Genomic DNA, 22,690 nt, shown 5'->3' with positions numbered 1-22,690 from the left:
AGCAAAGCGGGAGAGGAGAGGAGCCTTCTCCCCTTATACCCCTCTTCTTCATTATTAGCAGCATCCTTCTCCACACACCCCACGCGTGCTCCTTGTCCCTTGAGTGCTTTTCCTTCCCTCCCCACTTAAAACGTGGTTACAAAGCACGGATCCACATGGATCCTCAGGATTTTTGCACTGGGTCACCCCAAATTCACCATCAGATCACATAGCATGTCCATGGCTACATCTTGCACCAAAAAAATCACGCACCCACTGTTACCTGGGGCCGCAGTGGTGCAAAAACGTGGTTACAAAGCATGGATCCACATGGATCCTCAGGATTTTTGCATTGGGCTACTCCAAACTCACTGTCAGATCACATGTCTGTGGCCACAGCATGAACCACAAAAATCACACACCCACTGTTTCGTTTAGAATATTTTTTTCCTTGTTTTCCTCCTCTAAAAACTATGTGCGTGTTATGGTCGGGTGCGTGTTATAGAGCGAAAAATACGGTATTTTAAATTACTTTCTTTTGATCTCAGAAAAATCTGTCAAAATCTTTCTACAATTTCTGCTTTTAGTTAAGTATTTTTATTTATTTACTTGATTTAGTGGAGGCAGCTCCTCTGCCCCCCCCCCCCCGCAGCTATGCCCATGACAGCAGTGTAATGCTGACTCAATCTGCAATGAGCTTTTTCTTCTGGAAATAAAACCAGTTGCTTAAGAAGCACTTTTCAGAACCAGAAATATGTAATAGTTCTAGATGGTGTGAGTACTACATAAAAAGCACATCCAAGTACTCGGTTTCTGTTGGTTCTAGAATAAAATGTGTATACAGAGCCTTGGATTCCCATCTGGAAGTAAGTTTAGTTAAATACAGTGTTATAACACATACAAAGCGCTTTTTCTTTACTAATGTAGCTGAAAGCCCCTATCAGAACCATACAAATGTGATCCCCTATGGTCCCCAATAGCTCCAATTGGTTTCTCTGGAACAAAATTTATCTTTATTATTATATATGGCGCCTTCAGAGCCCATGATGGGGGAAAAGTTTATAAATAGTTTTCTTCCGTATTTCAGGTGCTAGGATCTCAGCAGTTCTCGATACCTTATGCATGCTATTATAGGCTTTCCCATAAAATAGTGAGCATGATCAGCTGATGTTTTCCTTCTCTGTGTACATGGGGGAAGCTTAACGGGCAACCTTTCTAAGCGTGCAAGGTTGAATTGGGATGAGTGGTGCAGGAAAGGCACTCTGCACATGTACAGAGATACTCTTTGTCATCCTATATACTGCAAACCTCAACTCAGGTTTTGGAAACCCAAAGCTCAAGTCACTTCAGTCAGCTATTATGCCTGTTTCACATTCATATGCAAGAGTTACGACCTCTAGTGGTTTTTACCGCACAAATGTAACGTCAGCTGAAAGGTAAACCTGACTGAACGGCAACAATCGTCCAGGCAACCTGCGGGGGGCTAGCCATGTGTTGCTGGCTTTATTTCAAAACGCATAGGAGACAGTCTCCTCTTTATTAACGCTACACATCCTCAGAGATGAGCTTAAACCACTTTGAGGTTTCTCTCTCTCCCAACCCCCCCAACCACAATAAAGCAGCAGTGTATAAATTTTGCGAAAGCAGGTTTGGATTGGATAGCCCAAGTCAGTAGGGCACAAGACTCTTAATTTCAGGGTCGTGGGTTCGAGACCCACGCTGGGCAAAAGATTGCACGTGTTCAGGGTTTCTCAAACTTGGGTCTCCCGTTGGACTACAACTCCCATTATCCTTAGCGACCGGGACTAGTGATCAGGGATCACGGGATTCGTAGTCCCCCAAACAGTTTGGGAAACCCTGAACTACAGTAGATGACTTTCGCGATCCCTTCCAACTCCACATGATAATTCCAGGGGGGCGAAAAAGCAAAAATTAGGTTCAGATGAAGCCTCGCTCTGCTGCCTGCCCAATAATATCGTTCTTTTCTCTTTCTGCCCCAGCCACCCAGTGGCGTAGCGTGGGTTGTCAGCACCCGGGGCAAGGAAAGTAATTTGCGCCCCCTAACCCGTGGATTTGCGCCCCCTAACCCGTGGATTTGCGCCCCTAACCCTAACCCCCAGATGTTGCGCCCGGTGCGGCCGGGCCCCCCTGCACCCCCCACGCTACGCCACTGCAGCCACCCCCGCTCTCTGTTCTCATGGCTTTTAGCAAGCGGCATTTAAAAAACGCGCAGCATTAGCCCAAGCGGCCAATACGGAAGTGCTGCATAGAAATATACCGTACATTTTAATACAAGTTATCCAGCCCAAGGATAACCATTTGGAACTAAACAATAGCCGCATTGAAATCAATGGACGAATCAAAGGATGCATTAAGGCCACGCGGGGCAGATTCCCTCGCAGATCTGGGGATCTGCGGGGAGGATCTTCCCGTAGGGCAGGCTCCTCTCCCGCCCGCGGAGGGGTTGGGCTTTCCCTTCCCGTGGGGCGGAGATAGTGAGGCTGACGCGCTCTCCGTGCGCCCGGCTCCTCCTCCGGCCGCCGCGCGCGTTAGGCTGCCGGGAAGCGTGTTTGCCGTCTTTTCCCCACGCCGGCTGTTTCCGAGGCGGGATGGAGAAAAGCCGGGGGACCTTCGGTGGGCCCAGCGCGGACCCGGTGCGCAACTTCGAGCGCTGGAAAAAGAACTACGCCAAGCGCAAGGACCGGCTGCGCCAGCAGCGCCAAAAGCAGAAGCGCCCCGCTTGGGAGGTGGAGAAGGAAGGCATCGCCAGGCTGCAGCAGAGTTACTCGCAGGTAAGAGCAGAAAACCCCCCGGTTCCATCCCCAGTAGAGCTGGGAGAGACCCCTGGAGAGGCGCTGCCAGTCAGTGCAAGCAGTACGGAGCTAGATGGACGAATGGGCTGAGCCGCGAGAGAAGGCAGCTGGGCGCGCAGGGTGCTTTGAAAGCGCACCCCTTCCTTCAAAGGATTCTGGCCGCTGTAGTTTATCCCTCGCGGTGTTCAGGAACTACAGCACCCAGGAACCTTTGGGGGAAGGAGGGGGCTTGCTCCAAATGTGTTTTGGAGTGGTTCTCAAACTGCCCCCCCCGGGCCACACTTTAAGAATAAAAATTTGCTCGCTGATTATTTTTTTTATTGATAAAAAATGCATTGGGGGACGAAAAACAACAACTTGATTTGGAAAAAAGACATCTATCCATATTCTGCAAATAAAATTATTTTGATACTAATATAACACACTGAAATGTTTTAAGTGTTCCAGAAGACAAAGCGGGTGGCACTGTGGGTTCAACCACAGAGCCTAGGACTTGCCGATCGGAAGGTCGGCAGTTCGAATCCCCGCGACGAGGTGAGCTCCTGTTGCTCGTTCCCTGCTCCTTTCAACCTAGCAGTTCGAAAGCACATCAAAGTGCAAGTAGATAAATAGGTACCGCTCCGGCGGGAAGGTAAACGGCATTTCCATGTGCTGCTCTGGTGCGCCAGAAGCGGCTTAGTCATGCTGGCCACATGACCCGGAAGCTGTACGCCGGCTCCCTTGGCCAATAAAGCGACATGAGCGCCGCAACCCCAGAGTCGTCCGCGACTGGACCTAATGGTCAGGGGTCCCTTTACCTTTTATAACACACTGAAATGTTTTAAGTGTTCCAGAAGACAGAGGGGGCGGGGGGACCAGTAGCCAATAAACGCTCCTCCACCAACAGCAATAGAAATGTAAAAAGCCACATTTTAGCAGTTACTGGAAGGCATATGCTGATGTTGGGGGCCAGGCAGACCTCCCTGGGGAGGGCATCTAGTGCTGGCTTGCCTCCATTGGGAGGTGGACTCATAACAGGATGTCCGATGACATGAAGTGTAGAGGGTTGGAAAAGGTCTTCCTTGGGGTTCCCCTGCCTTGTTTCAGATGAGGGTGCGGAAGGATGGAGTGTAGTTCCTATTACGCAAGTAGAAATACAGATTGGATCACATACATTAGTTTTTTTGGGGTACTGATTGGTACCAGTGTTTGAAACTCCCGTTATTCTAGGCGCGTTTTGCAGCAGGGAATTTCATTAGCGCGAGCAGTTTCTGAGCTTTGGGTGCAGTACTGCGCTTAAGATTTCAGATTAAAACTGCAAAGTGGAAGGAAAGGAGAACCTTTTTCTGCCTCCCCACTCCCAGCTGCTCTCTGAAGACAGGAGAATAGACCCTCTTAAGAATGTTAAGGGGGTAGGCAGGAGAAAGACTAGACCAGGGATCTGCAACTTTTAAGACAAAAAGAGCCACTTGGACCTGTTTCCGAAGGAAAAAAAAACCTGGGAGCCGCAAAACCATTGCGACATTTAAAACAAATATAACACTGCATATATTGTTTCTTACCTTAATGTCCGATCTGACAGTGGGCGGGAAGGTGACGTCGGGACGGTGCGTGACTAACGCACGCATCGCCCCCATGCGATGTCACAGCCAGTGCAGCGCCCGCCACAGTGGGGAGTGTCGGGGCGCACAATGCGCCTCCTCCCCTCGCTAGTATCCGCCCCGGAGCCGCGACAAAGGTGTAAAAGAGCCACATGCGGCTCCGGAGCCGCGGGTTGCAGACCCCTGGACTAGACCATGTGAAAAATGAACATATTTTAGCTGCAGTTCATTCATTTTTCAGCTTTGTAATCCTGTTATTAAAAAGTGCACCTAGACATTCCATTGTTGCGCCCTAACCTAGGCTTAAGGTTCTGTTTAGCTCCTAGCTTTCATATCTCAGTTTCTAACACTGCTTGGCACTGCTGGGGAAACCCAGTCAGATGGGCAGGGTATAAATAAATAAAATATTGTTAGGTGCCTGGAACCCCTGGACTCTTGCGTAGCGGGAGATTGGAGTTGGGTGCAATAATATAAAAATGTGATAGAGCACTCGGTGTTCCTTGGGCTTGCATGCCTTTGTGCTGCGAACCAAGAAGGTCTATGTACACAAGCAAAAACTTGGAACAAATACAGTTGTGCAATTTCTTTGTGAAAGGTGTTAGTGTTTAACAGTAGTGGCCAGACTTCTATAACACGTGAGCAAAATCTAAAGCACAGGGTTGTATCTAATATATTCCCCCCCCCTCTTGTTTGTCTCATTTGCTGGTGTGATGTGGGGTGGAATCCCCTCCCCCACGAAACCTATGTTTCAATCAATAAATTATTTTATTTGTATGTCACCTTTCTGTAGTTAAAGGCATGCTTGAGGCAATTTACTACATGGGGAAAAAACATAATTCAAAATATAACGAAAGTAGTCATAAACAATAATAACACATCAATAAACTATACCACCAAATTGAACAACATAAATCGTACTATAAATACAAACAATATCTTTTAACAGCAACAACCCACACTAACAAAACCCTCTAAGCAATACCGCAGCCCAAGAGTCTGTTCAGCAGCCTCAGCTAATAATAATAATAATAAGAAGAAGAAGAAGAAGAAGAAGAAGAATAGTTTGGATTTGATATCCCACTTTATCACTCCCCTTCAGGAGTCTCAAAGCGGCTAACATTCTCCTTTCCCTTCCTCCCCCACAACAAACACTCTGTGAGGTGAGTGGGGCTGAGAGACTTCAGAGAAGTGTGACTGTCCCAAGGTCACCTAGCAGCTGCATGTGGAGGAGCGGAGACGCGAACCCGGTTCCCCAGATTACGAGACTACCGCTCTTAACCACTACACCACACTGGCTCTCAATAATAACAATAACAATAATGTGATCCATGGGTCCTCCTACACTTTCCTCTCTTTCAACTACAGATCTCTCCTACCTGTAGCATGTGAAGTGGATGGAGCTGGGCTTTTCCTCTAGGAAGGAGATTTTGCTGCCGTGTCATGTGCACCTGGTTCTCTCTTTTCCTGTCCTGTGTGCATGATAGAAAGCCTGTTTGCTGGCTCCCCATGCTTGCTGGTTCCCTTTTACAGTGATTTTATTTATTTATTTACCTTATTTACAGTCATACCTCGGGTTGAAGTAGCTTCGGGATGAATATTTTCAGGTTGCGCTCTGCGGCAACCCGGAAGTAACGAAGCCCGTTACTTCCAGGTTTTGCCGCATGCGCAGACGCTCAAAATGACATCATGCTCACGCGCAGAAGAGGCGAAACGCGGCTCGCGCAGACGTGCAGTTGCGTCTTACGTTTGCTTCAGGATGCGAACGGGGCTCCGGAACGGATCCCGTTCGCATCCAGAGGTACCACTGTACTTATTACTGTTTTGACCAATAACAAGAGTTCTCTGGGCAGCTTCCAGTAACGCTGAAAGCATTAAAATACAATTCTGCACCATAAAACAAATAAAAATACAGCATATAGCTGCAGCAGCGAACAAAATCGTTCAGTAACAAAACTCTCAAAACACCACAACCAACACAATATTTAATTTAGCTCAATCTTAAAATGAAAAATCTGGTTTTTTAATAAAGTTCTTAGCTTGTTGCTGTACAGACCACAAATCTTTTCCCAATCTTTTTTTCATGGGAGGCTGCTGATGTGCTCAAAGTACCCTATGTTTACCATGAATTACTGCTACTGTCATTTCAAATACCAGTACATTAAGTTTTTTTTTAATTACTGAGTTATATTGCAAATACATACAAATCAAAACTTTTAAATGTGAAGAGAAGAAAAGCGATTTAAAAAGGTTACAAAGAGCAAAAAAAGAAAATAAAAAGAAAGAAGAAAAGCAGAAATCTAAATAAATTACGTAAACTAATACAATTAAATCTTAATGAAGGTAAGAAAAAATAATAGATTGAACAGCTTTAATTCATTCATTATTAAACTAAGACTTTGCAAACCAAATACATACACTTTAAACAGTTACCTTTTACATATCATATATTTTCCTAAGAAGCTGACACTTCTTAGGTATTTCATTTTTCATATTCTTTTGCTCTTTGGACTTCCGTCAGTCTCACGACAGTTCATTATTCCTAATTAAAAACCAACTTATCTGTATTTTGCTACATCCCTCATCTTGGTATCAGGGAGCTTTTTACCTTTGCAGGGTTATTCTAGACACAACCAGAACTACACTGCTGAACCTTGACTCATCAGATATTTATTTAGGTACTCCCATTCTTTCTTAACTGTCTTATTTAACTTGTCTCTTATTATATCTGTCAGCTTTGCAAGTTCCAAGTACTCACTTAGCTTACACAACCATTCCTCTTTGGTGGGTGGGTGTTCCTCCTTCCAATATTTAGCCACCAATACTCTTGCTGCTGATGTAGCATAGTCCTATTTTATCTTTAGGGAAATTGTTTGTCGAAATTCCCAGAAGAAATGCTTCGGGTTTTTTTGTAAAATGTGGTTCTTAATAATTTTTTCAATTCCTCATAGGTCATGTCCCAGAATTTCTTTATCTCTTGGCATGCCCACCACATATGGTAGAAGGTTCCTGCTTGATTTTTGCATCCCCAACACTTATTATTATGGGTTTTATTGATTTTTGCCAGCTTTACAGGGGTCAAATATCACCTGTACAGTGGTACCTCGGCTTACACACGCTTCAGGTTACATACGCTTCAGGCTACAGACTCCGCTAACCCAGAAATAGTGCTTCAGGTTAAGAACTTTGCTTCAGGATGAGAACAGAAATCGTGCTCCGGTGGCGCGGCAGCAGCAGGAGGCCCCATTAGCTAAAGTGGTGCTTCAGGTTAAGAACAGTTTCAGGTTAAGAACGGACCTCCAGAACGAATTAAGTACTTAATCTGAGGTACCACTGTATTGCATTTTCATAAAGTTCTCTCTTATTAAATAACAAGCTGTAGATTTTAAGTTTTAAGATCTAGTTTCCACTACTCTTCATGTATAAAGTTATTGAAGCCAGTACGTTCTCAGCCAATGGTTCTGAAACGTCCCTTCCCTTAATCCAGCGCCTCTCTTTTTTTTGAGACAGACTTTTTTTTTTAAAAAAAGCTCCCACTGAAATGAAAGCTATGTGACTAATTTCCATTTTGATGATTGCTCTGCATGGTAATAATACAGTTTTGAAACTGTGGCATCATGAGCAGTGCTGAGAGAAACCTGTGGAGTGCAAAAACAGCAGCCGCTTTATATATATATATATATATATATATATATATATATATATATATATATCCCAAGAGTAGAAATGATTAGGCAAATTTGTAATGAAGATATAGATGTGCGCGTCAAGAGTTCTAAGCGAGGCAGGTCTGTAATCAGCTTTAAAAAAATCTCTGCAGATAGACTCCTAATGCAAATTAGACGCCTCATTTTGGGGGAGGGAAGTAGCAGGTTGAAAAATGTGGCGATGGCATCGCTTCCTCTTCATATTTAAAAAATCACACATAAGACGTGCACCCTCTCATCTAATTACTTTCAGGGAAGCTGTGAATATTAGAGTTGGATGCAGTTACTGTAGGTATATTTAGATGATGGCTTTGATTAAGTGAGATGTCTGGGTTGTATGTACAAGCCAGGAACAGGTGGCCTCTGGGAACAAGGCAAGAGCTATACAGTATTCCTTATGATTGCTATATCCCCCCCCCCCCCGAGATGTTGGCCTTACATTTCCAAGTGTTGCTACACATCCATTAAGTAAAAGGTAAAGGGACCCCTGACCGTTAGGTCCAGTCGTGGACGACTGGGGTTGCGGTGCTCATCTCACTTTATTGACCGAGGGAGCCGGCGTACAGCTTCCGGGTCATGTGGCCAGCATGACTAAGCCGCTTCTGGTGAACCAGAGCAGCGCACAGAAATGTCGTTTACCTTCCCGCCAGAGTGGTACCTATCTTGGTACCTATTTATCTACTTGCACTTTGACGTGCTTTCGAACTGCTAGGTTGGCAGGAGCAGGGACCGAGCAACAGGAGCTCACCCCATCGCAGGGATTTGAACCGCCGACTTTCTGATTGGCGAGCCCTAGGCTCTGTGGTTTAACCCACAGCGCCACCCGCGTCCCATAGCCATTAAGTAGGGAACTGCAATTGTGGCCTGGCCTAAGAATCAGGAAGTCGAAAACCACTGCAGACTAAGATTGCTAGTGATCCCTAGTTTATTAAGGAGCAACAAACCAGGTGTTGGGTTTGACTGACATGGAAAGCCACGCTTAATTGCGACGTCTTGGTTTGTGCCTTCCCCTTGTTTCAGGGGAGCGGTGGTTGTGCAGTGTGCCACTAGCAGGCTGCTTGTTCCCAAATAAACTGTGACAAACCAACAACTCTTTTTTTTCAACTCTGATGTGAGAATCTCTCTCACGGCAGCTAATTCTGTGTAATTAAGAAATTTGGGAAGGGACTGAGTTGACAGATCCTCTTGTTTAATAATCTAAACGAGATCCTTTCAGATTTCACTTTTCTTTGCTTATTTTCAGATAAATGCAAATGAGGTTGTAAGATTTTCGGATTTTCCATTATCTAAGAAAACACTGAAAGGTAAGCACAATACTTTAGCAAGAACCTCTATGGCAGTTATTAGCCTACAAACTTATGCCAGGCATTTTCTGTTCCCAAAAATATTTTATAAATGTTCCCTTCTTAGTTGCATAGTGGTGGTTTTTTTTACTTGCCTATAAGTAACCTGGCAGCAGTTATGTACAAGCCTGCATGATTAGCTGGTTGAAGAAAGCATATTATCCAACGAATCACCACCTGCCCAGCAATACCTTAACTGTTGCTTTCCAACTATGTATTGCTTTTCCAACAGTTTTCCTAACGTGTGATACCCTTATTTGGTGTCCTAGGGTACGTGTCAACTTCATATAATTATATATTCTGCTCTAATATTCTTAACTCGTTAATAACTTTGAGTGATACCGCTGCCTCAAAGTGACGAGGATCAACTGCATGTGGAGAGATCCAGTTGGACAACTGGACAGATCCAGTTTCCCACCCCCCGGTGTAGGGCCTTGCAAGAATCCCATGTGGAGTTTGCCATGTGTGACAAATGCACACATCTAAGGTGCATATATGGGGTGAATTGGGCCCTTGCACATTGATTACACATGGTGAACGATGTGCAAGATCTAGTGAATGTTCTTTGCCTTCGACTCTAGCCATATTTCATACACAGGCTTGCAAAGCAGTTCACATAAATATTTACCAGTATGCATGCCCTTCAGTTATTTTTAACACGCTGAAACTCCGAAACTGCAGCCACCCACCTCTCTGTTCTTTTTTCAGCTTATAAAACATCCCTTGCCTTAGTTGTTAAGAGATTATTCTCTAATCATCTCAGGTAATTGGAGGATGGGAAGTTCAGATGAACCTTCTCACATGTTGGATAGAGATTGAAGTACCTTTCAGATGTTGTGGATTGTAACACTCATGATCCGCAGCCAGGAGCAATGGGAGTTGTAGTCCACAACATCTGGAGGCAACCATGTCGGCTACCCTTGTGTTAAAATAACAAGCTAGGGCAGTGGTCCTCAAACTTCTTTCTCTGGTCCCCTTCATTATCTTGCACCACACCAAATTATAATAAATGCACTGGAAAACAAACAAACAAAAATCACAACTAGGATTGGCCTCAGGATCACTTGACACTCTTGCTCTCCTACTGCATCTACCCGTATTCTGAAAATTAAGAAATATTTTGATTTGAATACAATACTCTGCTGAAATGTTTTAACGTTTCTTTGATTGTCCTTGAATCTTCCTGCCACACTTGCCATCCTCTCCTTTCACATCAGTGTGGTGCGCCTCACCCTTTGAGAACCACCAAGGGCTTGCGGACTAGCCCCTGAACCCCATCAGCAATTGTGAGAATGGTCCTATAGCTGTGTACATTGGGCTTCTCCATTTCAGAGCTGGGGGGGGGGGGCGTAGGCTTTAGGTGAACCAGAGCGTCCTCCTTTCACAGAAGAGCAGTATTAGTACATGTGTAGGCCTACTTCTCACAGCGGCTGAATGCAGTCAGTGGTGGCAGCACTAGGTCACATACCACCACCACTGGACTCTCACATGCTTTTAACATGAGAGTTTCTCTCCCTCCCTCCTGGTGAATGGTTGAGTCCAAGCAGGTTGATATATATATATGGTCTTCCTCACACCAGGACTGCAGGAAGCTCAGTATCGCATGGTGACTGAAATCCAGAGGCAGACCATAGGTTTGGCCTTGCAAGGTAAAGACGTATTGGGAGCTGCGAAGACTGGATCTGGCAAAACGTTGGCTTTCATTGTACCTGTAAGTAACGTATCTCATAATTTCATATTCTACTGTAGGCCCAGGGGCAGCCAATATGACGCCCTTTGGTTGTTGTGGACTGCCCAATCCCATCAGCTCCAGTGAGCTTGGCCAGTGACTATGGGCATTGCAGCCCTGGTTTTCCTTTTCCCCTTAAAAAAAAAAAATCGCTGAGTGAAATTTATAGGGCTTCTAACTGGCATTTTTGTCGCTGTCCAGGCTCTGGAAATCTTATACCGTCAACAGTGGACTCCCATGGATGGACTGGGAGTTCTGATCATATCGCCGACCCGAGAGTTGGCATACCAAACGTTTGAGGTTCTGCGTAAGGTGGGGAAGAATCACGAGTTCTCAGCCGGCCTTATCATTGGTGGAAAGGTTTGTTCCTTCCTTTTAAAAAATAAATAAATACAGGATCTCCCCCCCCCCGCTCCCTCTATCTAACCCATAAGGATTGCTTATGGTTTGAAAATTATACTGGGATGTTGTACTAAGTGACTGGGAAATAATTTTATTAGAACCTGGTGCGACATATTTCCAAGGAAATGGGTTCCAAGGAAGCATTGGCACATACATACCTCCATTTAAAAAGCATGGCCCATGTGCTGACTGAAATGTACAGCCTTTCAAGAAAGCTCTGTATTGATTTTCCACCATAATGGCATGTATTTCCCATTGAAAGCTGTCCCAGTGAAGTGAGTTGTCACAGGCTTCCCTGAGTATGCTGTGATTCTGATTTTGGTGTCCCTCTGGATGATGGATGTCCCACAGAGTCTTGATGCATGTAAGCAAGCTTTGATGGAGTCACTGAAAATGTCCTAAGTAGAGGCAGTGATTTGGTTTTACTGGAAAACTCTGAATTTGAAAAGTTCAGTCTGTGTCGGAAAACTTGGATGCCTTAGAGAACGACCTAAACATGTTCATTTACTTGTACTTAAACAAACTGAAGCGTTTTGAAGCTGCCACTCTTGCCTAATAATCTATTTGCAATTGGCATTCATTCCCAGTTACTTACGGGCTTGTGAAATGGAAAAATAAAGCACAGAGAAATTTTCTTCCTTGCATTGTTAGTTAGAGGCTGCTACATCTCTAAAGGTGGCTCTGAGTTGTGGCTTGTCGTGTAGATAGAGTTTTTCTGTGTGCCACAAGACACACAGTTTGAAATAGCTCAGGGGTGTGTGTGTGTGGATGGCCAGATCTTACTGTGATGAAGAAGAGAAGAATTTGGATTTGATATCCCGCTTTATCACTACCCGAAGGAGTCTCAAAGCGGCTAACATTCTCCTTCCCCTTCCTTTCTCAAAACAAACACTCTGTGAGGTGAGTGGGGCTGAGAGACTTCAGAGAAGTGTGACTAGCCCAAGGTCACCCAGCAGCTGCATGTGGAGGAGCGGAGATGCGAACCCGGTTCCCCAGATTACGAGTCTATCGCTTCTAACCACTACACTACACTGGCTCTCAGTGTGATCTGCTGCACCTGAATGGGCTTGGAGAGGAGCTCCCTGCGTCATAACCGTATATTCTGAAATCATGCCCTCAAACCTGTCTGATATTTCAGGACCTGAAACAAGAATCGGAAAGAATCCACAATATAAACATACTGATATGTACTCCGGGACGGCTTTTACAGCACATGGACGAAACATCATATTTCCATGCCTGCAATCTGCAGATGTTGAGTAAGTGAAATGCTGCAATCTATTTTCTATCTATTTTTTGCTTTTACTGAATAGGCTTAATCTGAAATCTGTAAATGGCCCAAAATGCTTGCAGTGGAAGCCACTGCCCAGAACTGAAGCTCCATTAAAGCACGCAGAGGATGAACTGGGGTTTGTAGCTTCAGTGCTTGATCTTTGTAACATACAAAGCCTTTCCATGAATTGGAAGTGAATGGGAAGAACCTGTTTGTTCTCCATTATTTGGTTCCATTTTTGTTGATCCGCAGACAGGACGTCTACTAAATGCATTGCAAATAAATACATTAAACACTGAAAAAGTGTTTGGTTGGTGGGCAGTGGAGAGGTGAGCAGGCAAGAAGACTAAATCAGTACTCGGTGCACAGATATGGTTCAGTGCACTTGGATAAGCTAGTCCCATTTTATTTATTGCTTTTGTAGTCCTCTTTTTTACCAGCGTGTCAGAGTTGGTCTGTCGTTTTAGAATACACACAAAATGAACAACTTCAATAAAAGCAGCATAACAATAGGTCAGGCTGCTGTAAGATTCCCCACCCTGGGAACAGGTAACCTTAAGTTCTTGGTCTAGGCAGGCACACACATACTTAGAGCTCTTGGAATATTATAATAATAATTAATTTATTATTTATACCCTGTCCATCTGGCTGGGTTTCCCCAGCCACTCTCGGCGGCTCCCAACAGAATATTAAAAACACAATAAAGCATCAAACATTAAAAACTTCCCTAAACAGGGTAACCTTCAGATGTCTTCTAAAACTCAGATAGTTGTTTATATCCTTGACATCTGATAGGAGGGTGTTCCACAGGGCGGGCGCCACTGCCGAGAAGGCCCTCTGTCTGGTTCCCTTTAACCTCACTTCTTGCAGTGAGGGAACTGCCAGAAGGACCTTGGAGCTGGACCTCAGTGTCCGGGCTGAACGATGGGGGTGGAGACGCTCCTTCAGGTATACTGGGCCAAGGCCGTTTAGGGCTTTAAAGGTCAGCACCAACACTTTAAATTGTCTTCGGAAAATTACAGGGAGCCAATGTAGGTCTTTCAGGACCAGTGTTGTATGGTCTCAGCGGCCACTCCCAGTCACCAGTCTAGCTGCCGCATTCTGAATTAGTTGTAGTTTCCGGGTCACCTTCAAAGGTAGCCCCACGTAGAGTGCATTGCAGTATTCCAAGTGGGGGGTAACCAGAGCATGCACCACTCTGGCGAGACTGTCCATGGGCAGGTAGGGCCTCAGCCTGCATACCAGATGAAACTGAACACAGAATTGACCTGTGCCTCCATGGACAGCTGTGAGTCCAAAATGAGTCCCAGGCTGTGCACCTGGTCCTTCAGGGGCACAGTTCCCCCATTCAGGACCAGGGAGTCATCTGCACCTGCCCGCCCCCTGTCCCCCCAAAACAGTCCTTCTGTCTTGTCAGGATTCAACCTCAATCTGTTAGCCACCATCCGCCACCCACCGCCTCCAGACACGCACACAGGAAAGCTATGATATGTGAATGAATTCTCACATGTGGAAGTAGGCTTGACTGGGGTGTCAGAAGTATACAACAGTGGAAGAGCGTGTCTCGGGAGCTTTTGTAAGTGATATTTGAACAGAGGCTGGACGGTTCTCTGTCAGGGATGCTGTAGTTTGCATCCTGCATTGTAGATCGTGCATTGAGCAGCGCGTTCAATTAGGTGACCTTCCAAGGCCCTGTCTGTGAAGGCTGACCCCAACAAATCCCTTCTTGTGTGTATTTTGGAGCGATGCCTTTCATGTGGATAAGCCCCTGCTATCAGTGTGGAAATTAGTCTCACGCTCTGTCTGAAGGTTAGAAGCTTAGGGGGAGAAAAAAAATCCAATTCCCTCCAGCTGGCCTTTCTCATTCCAGTACTTGATGAAGCTGACAGAATTCTGGACATGGGTTTTGCTGATACGATGAACGCAATCATAGAAAACCTTCCTGAGACGCGCCAGACTCTGCTTTTCTCAGCCACGCAAACCAAATCAGTGAAGGACCTGGCCCGGCTGAGCTTGAAAGATCCAGAATATATCTGGGTACATGAGAAGGCAAAGTTCAGGTAGGAGAATTTTTCTCTATCTAGACTTCGAAGGAAGTAAAGGGTAGCTCTGTTTTACTCCATTATGTGCCTGTTTGTGGAAGGGGTGGGATGGAGAGTCATGTTATTCAACCTGAGACCTTGGGATAACACAGGCTAGAAAACTGAAGTTGGCGTGTGCGCGCGTGTACACACACACACACGAGAGAGAGAGATTGAGAGAGAGAAATTAATTGGGTCACTTGAAGTGTGGTTGTAGAATTCTTTGCTTCAACTCCTGTTCTGTCATTTTAAGTACTATGTGTGCTACAAATCACTGTGATATATAACCTTTTGGCCCTGCGGCAGGGAGCTGTAAGCTGAAGTAAGTATATAAAATAGCCAATTTAAAATAGATGAAACTGGCTTAACTGTGTGACTGTCAAAAGCCAGCCTAAGTAATTCTCGATTTGATACTCATCTCTCTCCATCACCAAGGCTTCAACAGGTGACCAGAAAATTTAAAGATGTAGGATTCAGTTTGTAATTGAATTAAAGACCAGCCGGGCAGCTGAAAACAATAATGCATACTTCTAAGTTTATGCATGCTTAGGACTACAGTCCGTGTTCCGTGACTTTCAATAAATCAGGGGTGGGGAACCAATTTTTTTTTGGGGGTAAGAGGGCTGCATTCCCTCCTGTGTAGACTTTTGAGGGCTACATGACAGCGGTGGTTTGGATCAGAGGCAAAATGGGCAGAACAACAAATTTATTGTTGTTGCTACAGTGGTACCTCAGGTTACAGACGCTTCGGGTTACAGACTCCGCTAACCCAGAAATAGTACCTTGGGTTAAGAACTTTGCTTCAGGATGAGAACAGAAATCGTGTGGTGGTGGCATAGCAGCAGCAGGATGCCCCATTAGCTAAAGTGGTACTTCAGGTTAACAACAGTTTCAGGTTAAGAACAGACCTCCAGAACGAATTAAGTTCTTAACCCAAGGTACCACTGTATTTATTACATTTCTCTACTGCCTTTCACCCGAGGTTCACAGGGTGGTTTACAGTATAAAAACATGAAAATATGCAGCATAGTAACAAACAAAAACAGTGTTCCTTTCCCCAATTTAAAAGGCCACTGATAGCTCAGTTAGGCAAAGGCCTGGGAGAAGAGGAGTGCTTTTGCTTGACGCCTAAAGATAGGTAACAAAGGCACCAGGTGAGCCCCTGGGGGGAGAGCATTCCACAAGCGGGGAGCCACTGCGGAAAAGGCCTGTTCTTTTGTTGCCACCCTCTGGACCTCTCATCGTGGAGGCACATGAAGATTGAAGCATCCAGGCCAGTTCATAAGGGGAGAGGCGGTCCTTGAGGCATGTGGTCCTGAGCCACTTAAGGCTTTACAGGTCAAAAGTAGCACTTTAGAAATGGACCTGGAGACTAACTGAAGGCCAGTGCAGTTGGGCCTAGATTGGCATTCTATATACCCCCAAGCTATATACCTTCTCCTTCCTGTGGGAGTGTAACCTCATCAAGAGCAGGTCACCTCCCATCCATTCTAGTCCATGACCGCCCACAAAGAGTGCTTCAGTCTTATCCTTCAGTTTGTTGGCTCTCATCCAGCCTGTTATCCAGGCAAGACAATGGTCCAGCGCTTCCACTGCCACACCTGTGGGATGTAAAGGAGAAATAGAGCCGTCTGTCATCAGCATATTGCTGACAATGTACTCCAAAAGTCTGGGTGACCCCACTCGGGTTAAACTGCATGGGGGGATAAAACTGAACCCTGGGGAACCCTACATTGAAGGCTCCCTGGGGAACTGTTGCAAAGCAGTGGAAAAACGTATATTTTACCATTGTACACTGTAGGGATATCGTGGAGTGGGATCCAGAGGGAGCACACTCCCCACCAGCAGGCAGTCACAGTCTGCCTGCACGCGTGACCTTGGGGGGCGGGGCACCCCACCCCACAGACAAAGCCACAGCTGTCGGAACATCGTCCCCTCTGTCTGACCTTTTGCGGCCTCAGTAGTCAGCGGGGTCCTGTCTGTAACCTTTGTCTCTGAGACCTTTTGTCTCCTTCGTCATACACTGTGCAAGGGGAAAATGACGTGGTGGAAACAGGTGCCAAAATAACTTTGTACTACCCCTCGATCTCGGGACGGAAGATGTGTAAAGGTCACAGCCCAAAATGTATCTGCCTGGCTTGCATATTTGTCTCAATAAAAGGAGGCTCCACAGGACTGGTCAGCAGCTCGCTTCAGCCCACCTGTGCGCAGCTCACATGATGATCAACCCCAGTCTTGTGCCTTCCTTCAGTACACTAGGCTAGTTTCTACACACATTCAGAGACCCCTCTCTAAACTCCATCCAGACAAGCAAGAGGTGCTTTTCATAGATTTCACAGAATTGTAGAGCTGGAAGTATCATCTTGAGTGTCATCTAGTCAAACCTTAGTCTGATTTAATGTGCACTCTTGCAGGGATTTTTATTTTATTTTTTCTGGTGAGCAAACGGTAATGCCTTTGTGATGACACTTCTGTACTCTTCGGAAAAATCCAAGCGGCTTGATTTGGGACATTAAAACAAAGCACGGATATTTTTAAATGGGAATTACTGCTTTGAGAAACAGTATTTCACAGTTTACCAGAATGAGGGGGTGGGGATTCCGAGCAAGATTAGTACAAGGCAGCGATGTCAGATGCGTAATTTACGGAGCAATGGGCTGGATCAAATTATTACAGATCACTGCAATTTCGGCAGAGCAACAGCCATCTTCAATAAAACACTGGGGATTTTTTTTTAAGGTTTCAGGTTCAGCCATGGCAGGCTATAATGAAGTATTTTGCATAAGTTTTGAGCGTGGCGGGGGAACATTAATTTAAGGCACTTGTATTTCAGCAGTGCACAATCTGATTGGAATGCATCTTTGCATAGGTTTGCCGTGAGTTGTATTGATGCTTTCTGCCAGAGATCAGTGGGAGAGGGTATGATTTGTGCGAAGGAAACCCCTGACCTTTCCAGTTAGAAAAGCATCTCTAGAAAAGACTTCTGTTCCAGACCCTGAAGAGGCAACTGCCGGGTGGAGTAGACAAGCCTTCTCCATCCTGGTGCCCACCACGTGTTTTGGACTATAACTCCCAGGCAGCACATGACTAGATCTATATGATTTAATATTATTTATTTCATTTGTACGCTGACCTATACATACATTCTTTGGTTTTAAGTTCTTTGGTTTTAATGACATGCCTTGTTTATCTATATTTTGTTCTTAGTTAATTCATGGGTTGTGATTGAGATAGATAAGGCTGTGTATGTGTGTTTATATACACACACAAACATTTATACATAAGCATACATATTTCATATTCTACTTGTGTTGGCCACCTTGTGCACCATTTGGTAGAAAGGCAGGATGATAAATTGTGCCCAATAATAATGATGATAAATATGTGATTATTATTATTTTTTAGTACTCCAGCAACTTTGGAACAGAACTACGTTGTTTGTGAACTGCACCAGAAAATCAATATGTTGTACTCCTTTTTAAGAAGTCATCTGAATAAGAAAAGTATTGTATTTTTTGCAAGCTGTAAAGAGGTATTGAATATCTATAATTCTATCTCTTAACCATTTATAAAAAATGCTTTCACCTTTTCTTTTCTTTTTAAATATCAAGTTAATACTGTTCCTGCCAGGACTTCAGGCAAGGGTCTTGTATCATAAATTAAAGTACCTGTGAGATATTCTCCTGTGCCCAGCAAGCGGGAATATGTTAATAAATACTTTAAAACAGGAGATATTTAAAGTTTGCTATAGCGGGTAAAGGTTTGTGCAGAAGTCCAGCGAAATGTCTTCCTGTTTGAGTCCTGAAGCTGAACATGCAGTTCTACTAGAGATTACAGTGGTACTTCGGGTTACATACGCTTCAGGTTATAGACTCCGCTAACCCAGAAATAGTACCTTGGGTTAAGAACTTTGCTTCAGGATGAGAACAGAAATCGCATGGCAGCAGCGGGAGGCCCTATTAGCTAAAGTGGTACCTCAGGTTAAGAACAGTTTCAGGTTAAGAACGGACCTCCAGAATGAATTAAGTTCTTAACCTGAGGTACCACTGTACACTGAAGTGTCCTCAAGCCAGTGTTTCTCTCTGTGTGTCTCTATATCTACCTATCTAAATTTAGGCCTAGTTCATTTACAAGCAGAAGGTGGGATGGTAAATATGCATCCCAAACTGGTACAGCAGGGATTCTCAAACTTTCTACTGTCATAGCCCACTTGAGACAGCTGAGAATTACGGTGGTACCTCAGTTTACAACCTTAATCCATTTTGGAAGTCTGTTCTTAAACCGAAACCGTTCTTAAACTGAGGCGTGCTTTCCCTTATGAGGTCTCCCACTGCCAGTGCCCTGCCACTGTTCGGATTCTGTTCTTAGACCGAGGTAAAGTTCGCAAACTCCGACACTACTTCTGGTTTTGCGGAGTTTGTAAACTGAATAGTTTGTAAACAGGGCTGTTCTTAAACTGAGGTACCACTGTACTGAGGTCCACCGGTTAGAAAATAGTGCTGTGTGGGCATAGCCAGGTATAAAATGGTGACCGCTGCAGGCAGAGTTTGGCATAAGCATTTACTGACTTCTTTCTACTGATAGGTTTTTTCACCACAGCATTTTCCGTGTGGTGCTTTCCTTGTCTCAACCTTTCCTCACAATAAATACAGACCTTTGCTCTGGAGGTATCGTGACTCAGCCTATCTGCTGTTTCACACACACACACACACACACACACACACACACACGCACACCCCAAATGCCCCTGGGTTGAAAGAGTTTTGGAAAAAGATACTGCTGTTTTTGCAATTACAAAGAGGTAGGATCCTCCTCTGATATTGTTGAACTTAAAGAAAGTATAAAAAAAAATATCGCAGCATCTCTGATGTCCCTAACTGTAAATCTGTTCGTGACACTGGATTGTGATTAAAAAGCCTGGGGAATTTGTTAAAAACATGAGAGGAATTCTGCTGCATCATACCAAAGACCTTTCTATACCTGAGTTTTGTTCTCACAGTGGACAGCCAGATGGCTGTGGGAAGTTCGCAAACAGGGCAGGAGGATTCCTCAGGAACCTTAACAGCTGAGTTTGAAAATGAAAATGATTTCTATTCAAACTGCTCCCTGATAGATCGGGGTGCCTTTTTTGGTCAATTGGAACATTTTAGTTAATCAAACTGAATAACTGAAGTAAGGACAAATGAACTATTTAAGCTGCAACTTTATAGTAATAGCGATTGCTATTTCTAAATTGCCCCCCCCCAGCGTAGGGATATCACAGCTTTGATGATAAGATTGGAAGGAATGACATGTCAGTGGGGATGGGCGTGAACACCCTTCCCTCCCCACCCAGCCCCAGTGCCTGGCTAACGTTTTTCAGATGCAGAGCCCTTTGCTGTGGCTAATAAATTAAATTAAACGCTGGAAGAGTCAGGGTTCTCCTGCATCATGTACAGTTTGGCCCTATCGCCCCATTGTTGTACATGCCACGTTATAGAGCAGCATAAGCATAAAACATGTCCCTGCCCCAAAGAACTTACAATCTGAATTGTTACTGGTTTCTAGGTCCAGTATTTGTTTAGAGTCTTCTGCCGTCTTCGACCCGGGCTCCCTATACTGGCTCTTCATGGCAAGCAGCAGCAGATGAAGAGAATGGAAGTCTACACTGATTTTGTGCGCAAGAAATCGGCAGTTCTCTTTGCTACGGATCTTGCGGCTCGGGGGCTTGGTAAGCACTTTCAGGTTCTTCCACGTTTATATAAAGTTGCAGAACTACCTGTTCCAAGGGCAGGTGCCTCAGACTGTGAACTAAAGCAGTGTTTCCCAACCGGTGTTCCGTTGCACACTAGTGTGCCGCGAGACGTTGCCTGGTGTGCCGCGGGAAAAATTAAAAAATTCGAAAGATAGCTTCATATCCGGAGAGGCGGCCTTCAGGCGAGTTTTAATTTTAATTTTCCTTCTCCCACTTAATGCCCCACGCTCGCCCGAGCAGCTTGCAGTCCTCGGTAACCACGGCGACCTGAGGGAGGGGAGGGAACAGGGAAGTCGAGGGCGGCGGCGAGCCGCGATGACGTCAGTGGGCCGCACCGCCTCGCCCTGGCACGGTGTGAGAGCCCCGGCTAGTGGCGCGAGCTTCGGAATAAGTGGGATCCGCGTGCGCGAGACCGAGATCGCGGGTAAGGAGCTCAGCCCTGGGCAGGAGGAAGCGGGGCTGCGCGTGCGGGCCACATCCCCACAGAGAGCGAGCCTCCCCCGGCCCACCACTCCGGGCAGGTCCACTCGCATGAGGGGGCGGCGATGGCGACGGCCGGCAGCTTGCCTGCAATGCCATCCCTCGAGCAGGCGAGGAGCCCAGAGGCTACCAGATGCGAGTCCTCTTTCCCACCCTGCTCGGGAGTCCAGAGCACTTGGTCGCATTCAGGATCTAGAGTGGGGAAGCGGGGCTTGTGTCTGGGCTGGACAGATTGGGCTGCCTGTGCCGCTTGACCTGCGGGGAGAAATCAGGGTGGGAGTCATGACCGTGAGGCAGGGCTGCCAAGTGTGGCAGAAGAGGACACGGCCGTCGCACCTGTCCATAGGTAGGAGCTTCTTCCGTGTCGACCTGCTGCCCTAAAGTCTTGGCTTTTTTCTTGGCTTTTTGGCGGTTGGCACAGAAGGAAGGCAAGGGGGAGGGGAAAAAATTGAAACTTACACTTTCGTGCGTCCCTCCCGGCGTGACGCTGCGCGCTGACGTCACGGGGCTGTAATGGTGGTGTGCCTCGAGATTTTTTTCATGAAACAAGTGTGCCTTTGCCCAAAAAAGGTTGGGAAACACTGCACTAAAGAAAAGAGCCTATAGTTTGCTAGAAAGAAATGTACAGAGCAAAATGTGCTGGTACCTCCTAAACAATGTCTGTGAAATGAGAGTTGCGAGATAACCTTGCATATTTTTTCCTGGTACTGAGGATTGTTTCCCATTCTCACTAGACAGCAACAGGATCTATGTTTGTGTTTGTGTCTGCGATCTCCATAATCAGCAGGACATAGCTGACTTTCCATAGTAAACATAAGGTTGTTGAGGAATGGTTGTCTCTTAAGTTTGTGTTCTGCCATGCTCCCCATGGCAGCCATTTGTGTTATGCCACTCCCCCTCCGTGGCAGCCATTTTGTGACTGGTGCCCCAGCACTCGCTCAAAATTCAAAATGCACCCAGTCTTCTGAAAACTTTGGTGACGCCTATTTTAGCCTGATGGGACGCGGGTGGTGCTTTGGGTTAAACCACAGAGCCTAGGACTTGCTGATCAGAAGGTCGGCGGTTCGAATCCCCGTGACGGGGTGAGCTCCCATTGCTCGGTCCCAGCTCCTGCCAACCTAGCCATTCGAAAGCACGTCAAAGTGCAAGTAGATAAATAGGTACCGCTCCGGCGGGAAGGTAAACGGCATTTCCGTGTGCTGCTCTGGTTCACCAGAAGCGGCTTTGTCATGCTGGCCACATGACCCGGAAGCTGTATGCCAGCTCCCTCAGCCAATAAAGCGAAATGAGCGCCGTAACCCCAGAGTCGGCCACGACTGGACCTAATGGTCAGGGGTAGGGGTCCCTTTACCTTTACCTATTTTAGCCTGATGCTTAAAAGCAAATAACGATGGTGGCAGGCATGTTTCAAAGGTGAATGCAATAATGAGATGCAAGGGGAGGAATTCAACATAGCACTGAGGAGATTGCTGCATCAGTGCAAGCATTTTTGCTTGCTTGATGAAAAAATTTTCTCTTTCCACGCCCTCACCTTATTCTGGGAGTTTTCCAACCCCATCCCTGAGGAGACTT

The 22,690-nt window shown here is 45.7% G+C and overlaps 1 protein-coding gene across 1 annotated transcript in view; it reads left to right on the top strand.

Annotated features, from left to right (window-relative positions):
• Window positions 1-2,516: 2,516 nt before the first annotated feature.
• Window positions 2,517-22,690, top strand: part of DDX10 (DEAD-box helicase 10) — a 174,117-nt gene continuing 153,943 nt past the window's right edge. The window contains exons 1-8 of the mRNA XM_081199358.1: window positions 2,517-2,771; window positions 9,320-9,380; window positions 11,000-11,130; window positions 11,350-11,508; window positions 12,689-12,809; window positions 14,694-14,883; window positions 18,310-18,436; window positions 20,452-20,614. Coding sequence (XP_081055484.1) covers window positions 2,589-2,771; window positions 9,320-9,380; window positions 11,000-11,130; window positions 11,350-11,508; window positions 12,689-12,809; window positions 14,694-14,883; window positions 18,310-18,436; window positions 20,452-20,614 — 1,135 coding nt within the window. The 5' untranslated portion in view covers window positions 2,517-2,588. The remainder of the gene's footprint in view (window positions 2,772-9,319; window positions 9,381-10,999; window positions 11,131-11,349; window positions 11,509-12,688; window positions 12,810-14,693; window positions 14,884-18,309; window positions 18,437-20,451; window positions 20,615-22,690) is intronic.

This window comes from Podarcis bocagei, assembly GCF_964188305.1.
Source record: "Podarcis bocagei genome assembly, chromosome: 6".
In the NCBI taxonomy this organism is placed as follows: Eukaryota; Metazoa; Chordata; class Lepidosauria; order Squamata; family Lacertidae; genus Podarcis; species Podarcis bocagei.
This window is presented reverse-complemented; position numbering and strand designations above follow the sequence as displayed.